At 48.7% G+C, this 8,228-nt stretch overlaps 1 protein-coding gene across 6 annotated transcripts in view; it reads right to left on the reverse strand.

The window, feature by feature from the left end:
- Positions 1-8,146, reverse strand: part of LOC127049613 (E3 SUMO-protein ligase ZNF451-like) — an 81,997-nt gene extending 73,851 nt beyond the window's left edge. For 3 of the 6 annotated variants that reach the window (XM_050950694.1, XM_050950690.1, XM_050950687.1), the window contains exons 1-2: positions 7,995-8,146; positions 6,663-6,749 (exon numbers count right to left, since the gene is read on the reverse strand). In XM_050950694.1, coding sequence (XP_050806651.1) covers positions 6,663-6,746 — 84 coding nt within the window. In that variant the 5' untranslated portion in view covers positions 6,747-6,749; positions 7,995-8,146. The other 3 variants (XM_050950688.1, XM_050950691.1, XM_050950692.1) reach the window with 3 other exon arrangements.
- Between the last annotated feature and the right edge of the window lie 82 nt (positions 8,147-8,228).

Consider the following 8,228-nt stretch of genomic DNA (forward strand, 5'->3'; position numbering starts at 1 on the left):
GAGGAAACGGGCAGGCAAAGCCTGCCCACTGCCAAAGTGTTGGGGAAGCACTTGGCATAAACCAGGTAACTCAAGAGAATGGAAGGCCATGAGGGCTGATGAAGTCCTCTTGCTCTGAGCCATAGTGTACCAGCTCTCCTCTAGACTCCATGTTTGACCCTGAGTTGCCCTTGTGGAAGAGGCTACTCCTTGTAGAAGAAAACCAGTAAGAACTGGTTAGTAGTTAGGCAGAATTGGCCTTGGGTGGGAAATAGTTACTGGGCAGACTTGGTTCTGGGCGGGTACAGTTTACGTCACAAAAAGCATCGTAACAACTTACTGTTTTGGTTGAAGTATAAAAAGTATGTGAGTGGTTTGTTTTGCGCGCTTTTGATCTGAGCCCTGTGTGGCTCCTAACACCTATCTGAGATCTCAGATAAAGTTTGTTTACTTCTCCACCCTGGTGTGTCCTTTTGGCGCGGAGCACACCGGGCAACGAACCCAACCGTTGCCACCTTGGGCACTGAGTGCTAGCAATAAAAGGACTTCTCCTCAGCCTAAAGGGAGGATCCACAGGACCTGGAAAACCAAGTAATTCTGGGGGACAACAAATGAAACAACAGGGACAGGAGTGTGGTCAAAAGGCTTGTCATAAACAGATAGTTAAGGGTTAATAGAACAGGAGTACTTCACATCTCTTTTGACTGTAAAGGGTTAACAAGTTCAGTGAGCCTGGCTGTCATCTGACCAGAGGACCAATCAGGGGACAGGATACTTTCAAATCTTGAGGGAGGGAAGTTTGTGTGTACTGTTAGTGTTTGGTTGTTGTTCACTCTGGGGGCTCAGAGGGACCAGACGTGCAACCAGGTTTCTCTCCAATCTCTCTGATACAGTCTCTTATATGTCCAGAATAGTAAGTACTAGGTAGATAAGGCGAGTTAGGCTTATGTTTGTTTTCTTTATTTGCAAATGTGTATTTGGCTGGAAGGAGTTGAAATTTGTATTTGGCTGAAAGGATTTTAATTTGTACTTGTATACTTAGGCTGGGAGGGTATTCCCAGTGTCTATAGCTGAAAGACCCTGTAACATATTCCATCTTAAATTTACAAAGATTATTTTTACTGTTTTTTCTTTCTTTAATTAAAAGCTTTTCTTGTTTAAGAACCTGATTTTTTTTTTTTTATTCTGGTGAGACCCCAGGGGACTGGGTCTGGATTCACCAGGGAATTGGTGGGGAGAAAGGAGGGAAGGGGGAGAGAGAGGCTAATTTCTCTCTGTGTTAGGATTACTGTCTCTCTCAGGGAGAGTCTGGGAGGGGGAGAGAGAAGGAGGGGAGAAAGTGAATTTTCCTCTCTGTTTTAAGATTCAAGGAGTTTGAATCACAGTGATCTTCCAGGATAACCCAGGGAGGGGAAGCCTGGGAGAGGCAATGGTGAGGGAAAGAGTTTACTTTCCTTGTGTTAAGATCCAGAGGGACTGGGTCTTGGGGGTCCGCGGGCAAGGTTTTGGGGGGTCCAGAGTGTACCAGGCACTGGAATTCCTGGCTGGTGGCAGCGCTACAAGTACTGAGCTGGTAATTGAGCTTAGAGGAATTCATGCTGGTACCCCATCTTTTCGACGCTAAGGTTCAGAGTGGGGGATTATACCATGACAGGGCTAAACGTAGGGAACCTAACGGGGACACCGAGCAGAGAACCCCAGACAGCACCCACTGCTCCTCGAAGGCGTCAAGGGAGCCAGCGGATGCTGCCCAGAGGAACTCTGCCCGGATGCGTGAATGGACTGAGGAGCAGAAATAGGCCCAACAGTCGCAGGAAATCCCATCAGCCAACCTCATCTCCCTGATTTTGTAGATGGCCAGTTTGGCCAGGGCCAAGAGGTTGACAAGGAGGTCCGCGACTTTGTGGGGCCTCAGATGAGGAGCGCGTAAATGTACAGGTGAGGGGAAAAGTGCAACCAAAAACATAATAATATATCTAAGAGGAACCGGAATAGGGGCAGCAACCCGGCGCACTCCAGATAAATGTATGCCAGGGTTTCCCTCATGCCGCAGAAGGGGCAGGTGTCTGGGATAGGGGTGAACCGTGCCAAGTACATGCCCATGCTCACGACCCCGTGAAGGAGCCGCCAACTGATACAGCTGGCGGGCCTCGGAACCAAGGTGGAGTGCAGGCTGGCCATCGGGGCTCCTCATCCTCGAGAGGTGGCAGTAGGTCCCGCCACTTTGTGTCAAGGCGGGACGTGAGGATGAGGAAGTGAAGAGTGTGGAGTATGAGTGTGTACAGATGTTTCCTTGGCACAGTCTGGAACCGAACCGGCTGCAAATCATGCAGCCAGCTCACAGTGAAAGTGCGAGGGGGGGCGGTTGAGTCCACGGGGCAGGAACCTGATGAAGAGGTCCGAAGGGCCGGGGTGGAGGATGAGCAGAGTGTGCCCTCTTGCAGGACCCAGTCGAGGTAGGCTCGAGCAGCAGGTGGCAAAGCGGCCTTCACCTCCTGAAGTACGCGCTGGGGAGTACGAGGTCTGGAGAGCCCCATGCACTGAGCAAGCGTCAGGGGATCCGGCCAGCAGAGGATTCAAAGGCAGGTATACCACTGGAGAAGCAGGTATCTGTTCCCTGAGTGACCAGAGCAGGGGCTGCGCCAGGCTAATGAGAACACCTGACTCTAATTAACCTAAGAGTTACGTGAGGCTGTTAAGCACTTGACTCTAATTAAGGGCCCTCTGATGCTATAAAAGGGCTCACTTCAGTCAGGACAAAGGGAGCCAGAGGCGAGGAAGTGCGTGTGAGGAACTGGGAGCAAGAGGCGTGCAAGAAGCTGAGAGTGAGTAGGCATACTGCTGGAGGACTGAGAAGTACAAGCGTTATCAGACATCAGGAGGAAGGTCTGGTGGTGAGGACAAAGAAGATGTTGGGAGGAGGCCATGGGGAAGTAGCCCGGGGAGTTGTAGCTGTCACGCAACTGTACCAGGAGGCACTCTAGACAGTCGCAGTCCACAGGGCTCTAGGCTGGAACCCGGAGTAGAGGGCGGGCCCGGGTTCCCCCCAAACCTCTCAACTCCTGATCAAACACAGGAGGAACTGACCTGGACTGTGGCTTCTACCAGAAGGGAAGGTCTCTGGGCTGTTTCCCGACCCACGGGGTGAATCTGTGAGGCGAACAAATCCGCCAATAAGCGCAGGACCCACCAAGGCAGATGAGGAACTTTGTCACATTTGGAAGAGGAAAACAAGTGTTCCTACTTCTTCAATTCTCAATTGGTTTCTTAACTTTGAATGAACTAGTCATTGAACTGAACTAGCTGAACAAACTGAAATGAAGAAAATATCTCTCTGCACATGCTGTTAAAGGCTCGTTTTGTACTTCAATAAACTCTGGTTCCAGGAGCTCAGCCGGTGACTTCCACCAGTTCAATGGTTTGACTTTCTTTGAAACTTGAGAAACAAAAAACAAAAAATAAAGTACACATGAAAAACAATATTCAAAAATCAATTATTTAAATCAGGGTTCCCTACTTGTTGATTTAAATTGCTTTGATTTAAATCAATCCACCCTGATGTACATATGATTTTCTATTAGTTCAGTGCTCTGGGAAGTAGGAAGAGTTTCCACACAAATGCATACGGTACAATTTCAGAAACTGTGCTTGCAACTTTTTAAAATACTTTACATTTATTCAGCAGGAGACAATCCCACATTTACACACTGTAAATTAAGTCTCTGATGAGCAGCCACTCTAAGTCAAGTCCAATGAAAATACAGGATAACACGCTATATTTTAAAGAATAGCTGTCACCACCCCTATTTTTCATATTCTACAGTCCTTTTAAAATTAACCCCAAATCTGTTTAAAAAAACAAACTTATTTTCCAACTGACTATTTAGTTTTTAGATCAAGTTCAGAGTTTGTGAAGCTGTCTGTCACTTCCTGATAGAGAGCAAGGTTTGCCTGAGCATATACTGATGGTGACTGGAGCAGGAGAAAGAAGCACCTGCAGACAGCTCAACGCCTGCTTACCAAGCTGACAGCCTATTTTAGAAAGAAAAAGAGGAAAAAAAAAAAAATCTTCCACCCCCAATTCATGTATCAGCTTGTGAAAGCTCAAGCAGGAGAGGGTGAGCACACATGCAGATTAGGTACGTGAAACCTGGGCCCATTGCTGGAGAGTGGGCCCAGGCAAGTAAATGCTCTTCTCACACCTAACAGTCACGTTTGCCCTCTCTGGGAGAGAGGCAGGAGGAAAGGTGTAGCACTAATAATAGAGTTGGCAGGTTGAAAAGGGAAACTGGCAGTGTCAGTAACTGGCCTCTGCCACTTGGGGGGAAGAGGGGCAGGAAGAGCAGCAGCAGCTGCTGGAGCCTGGAGGAGCTGCACCCCCAGCCTGACAGAGAGAAATGCCTGGCTCTTGGACTGGGCTCCAAAGTATGTATCAGTGCCATCTGGGATGGATAGACAGACAGACAGATGTCTGTAACCCGTCTCCACCTCCTGCCCTCCACCACCCCTCCATGCCTCAATTTCCCTACCTTGACCTCTTGCTCCAGGGACTGACTCTCACATACACACCGCTGTGTCCTAATTTCCCCACCCCCTGCTCCAGAGACTGATGCCCCTCTCCCCCCCCCCCCAGATTTCCCCACTCCAGTCTCTCGCTCCAGGGACAGACCCCCACCCTGCTGTGCCCTAATTTCCCAACCCCACCCTGCTGTGCCCCAATTTCTTCACCTCAACCCCTTGCTCCAGGGACCCCCCCACACCCCCACTGTGCTCCAGTATACTCACCCCAGCCCCTTGCCCTGGGGACTGACCACTGCCATGTCCCATCTGGACAGGTGGGGAGGCTCCACATCAGCTCCTCCCAGCCTGGCTCTGCAGACAGCAGGTGAGTTCCAGGGGGATAGGGGGAATGAGCAACAGAGGTGGGGGTGGAGATTGAGCGACAGGGCCTCAGAAGAAGATGCAGGGTAGGGGGCGTGGCCTCAGGGAAAGGGGCAGGGCAGGAGTGTTCAGTTTTCAGGGATTAGAAAGTTGGCAACCCTAACTAATAAGGAGGAAAAGGGGAAGTGATGACAGATAGACCCTCTTACTCTAGCACTTGTCCAGGTTTCACATGCCCCAGCTGTCGCTATGTTTATCAGTTGCAGCACCAAACCTCTTGTACTTTAAGATCAAACTGAACTAAAATCCAGGGACACTATCCAATCTTCCCACCAAGCTGCTGGGACTCAAGGCTCCCCACAACCATCACCCTTTCTGGGACTTTTAAAACTGGCAAGGGGTAATGGCACAGGCAAAAAAGAATGTTCACTCTCTTCAGAAGACATTTAGTGTGGGACCTCAGTCCCTGCCTGTCTGCTCCAAGTTACAGCTTCCTTCAGTACCAAACATCATTACTAGGTGCACACAGAGACCATGTCCTCAAATAACTGAGGACCAGGGTCACTAAAGAGCAGACTCATTAAAATCTACACCGGGGTTCTCAAACTTCATTGCATTGTGACCCCCTTCTGACAACAAAAATTACAACCCCCAGGAAGGGGGAGGGGGGTCAAAACCCAAGCTCATCTGAGCCCTGCTGTCCCATCAGGTGGGCGGGCCAAAGTCCAAGACCCACCACCCAAGGAAGTGGATGGGGGGACAGGAGAGGGGCCAAAGCCCAAGGGCTGCAGACTCAGGCAGGGAGCCTGTAATCTTGAGCCCCACCGCCCAGGGCTGAAGTCCTCAGTTTTAGGCTTCGGCTCCTGGCAGCTGGGTTCGGACTTAGGCCCTGAACCTCAGCAAGTCTAAGCCAGCCCTGGCAACCTCATTAAAATGGGGGGGTTTTGAGAATTGCTGATCTACACTACCTATTTTATAGTGTTGTGAGGATTACTGTTTTACTTACAGTTTCCTCACACAGTCCTTGAATCTACTGCATACCCAAATCTATTTCCTTATTGTGCGTGCGCAAGACTGGTCATAAGTTGTTCTCCTGTAAAGGAAAGTTGTCCCTCCATTCTTCCATATTTCCTTCCATCATAGCATTCCTTCATTGACAAAGGATTGAGGCCCACGGCCATGTAGCATTATACATGCCCCACTTTGCTCATAAGTTTAGCAATGCATGTTTCTAAAAGCTGTAGTCAGGCTCTGACAGCCTTAAGTAATATGCATACACAAACTACACCAGTGGTTCTCAACCATGGGTCTGGGGCCTCCTAAGGGGGCGCAAGCAGAGTCAGCATTAGACTAACTTGGGCCCAGGGCAGAAACCACCACTCCACTGCATGGGGTTGAAGCCCAGAGCCCTGAGCTCCTATTCAGTTCTAGCAGATATGGTTAACTCATTAGGGCCCCAACCTGTAATGAGGTGTGCCAAGGCTCATTGTGTCTCAGCAGAGCCCACTGAAGTCACCCCTGCCCACCCAGACTGATGTCATTGTAGGACTAGGGCCTCAAATCCAAACCCCTTTTTAATACAGATTCTCTTGACACAGGCATGTCAGCTCAGGTTGACTGCTTTTTGCAAGTGAAAACTAAAGCTATTTTCTTGTGCTTTGAAAATTTGAGTTTTTAAAATGACATCAACATTTTATTTAACATACAGTAGAGATAATCAACATTGCATATTCAAACCTTAAAACATTTTATATATTTAAATGGCAAAAGTATCTATAGTTATTCAGCCAACATCTACTTACACAGATAAACTCAATGTCATCTTCACTTTCATCCTCCATTGCTGATTCACGCTTATAAGCCCTAGCAGAGCTGAGAGACTCCATTATCTGGACAAAAATAAATCAAAATATGCTTCATCATTGACTTCATTTTCCTCACTGTACAACCATGCAGTTTTATACCACTTTGAATAGCTTTCCCCCACATCCAATCTGTATCTCAAAACAAAAACGAACACTTCACATTAAGTGGTAATTAAAGATAAACAACAAAAATAGAAAGTAGCAAGTGAACAGGAGAAAAGACATTCTTTGAGCTAAAATTTGAACTCAGTGACTATTAATATCTGCATCTTCCAAGGACTGTGTAAAATATTGCCTTTTCTACACAAGAAAAATAGTTACTTGTACCTTTATTTCCAGTGATAGCAATGCTGTAAACTCTACTACAGACAGGGCTCAGGCATTTCTACTACTATGGTATGAACACTCACTCAGTTATGTTTTCATAACATGGTAGTACAGAAGACCGAGCTCCATCTCTGCTAGCAACAGCATCAGTTCAGTGCCATCCTTGCTACAATACAGGTATCAATTTTATAGTATCAATGCATCCTACAAGAGCTAAGTTATAACAAGTTTACAGATACCTAGGAACTTCATGTTTGTCAGTATGACCACAGGCATTGTGAACTTTATGGCAACAGTGATTAACTTGGATAGCTACTCGTCCTCCAAGAGTACAGGGTCTGACCAGTTGAGCTAAAGGAAAATTTCTCTATAAGCTTTTAGCAGTAGAGACCTGGGTCACATAGGTGAGCAGCTTTGATACTAAGAGAACAGAGGTACAGATTAGCCAGCGCACTGCAGTATTAGACAGCTATAGTGGAGTTTGTAATTAACATTCTCTTACCTGCAAGAACGTACTAGTCTAGAGGGAACAGAGGAAATAATATGATGCGACACAAAATAACACGACACCAATAGTTCCATTCCAGTTTCATCAAAGCAGCTAACATGTTTAATGGGAGGATAAGCAGAGGGAAGGAAGGGGAAAGGAGCAGCAATGGGAAACAAAAGCACAAGCCTTTCACTGCCCCAGCTGCCAGTTAAAGAGATCCCAAACTAGTGACAAGGGCAGGTTGCTAAGAAACTGCCCCAGAGTTCATAATGCCGGACAGACCCTCTTCACCGTAATGCTGCAGATGCACTTGGCTGCTGACCACCAGGCCCTGCCCACAGCTCAGCAGCACAGACACGGGGAGGCCGGTGGCTGCTGTGCTACAACCACAGGGGACTTTGCAGCAGCCAAGGCTCACAGAGAGATCACAGGCCCCTTAAACCCAGGCTCACCACGGAACGGGAGCGCTGCCAGGGCCCGCCCCGCCGCCGGACGCATCAGCTCCCTTAGCTGCAAGCCCGCGAGCGCCTCGGCTCCCGAGCAGCCCATACACCCGAGCAGGCAGCACCTCCCCGTGAGCGCCGACCAGCGCGCGCTCCTCTTCCTCCGAACTCCGGGAAGCGGCGACACGCGCTGCCTGCTGGGAGTTGTAGTTCCCAGCGCACCCCCGCCCCTCCCCACGCCAG

Source organism: Gopherus flavomarginatus, chromosome 4, assembly GCF_025201925.1.
Source record: "Gopherus flavomarginatus isolate rGopFla2 chromosome 4, rGopFla2.mat.asm, whole genome shotgun sequence".
NCBI classification, from domain to species: Eukaryota; Metazoa; Chordata; order Testudines; family Testudinidae; genus Gopherus; species Gopherus flavomarginatus.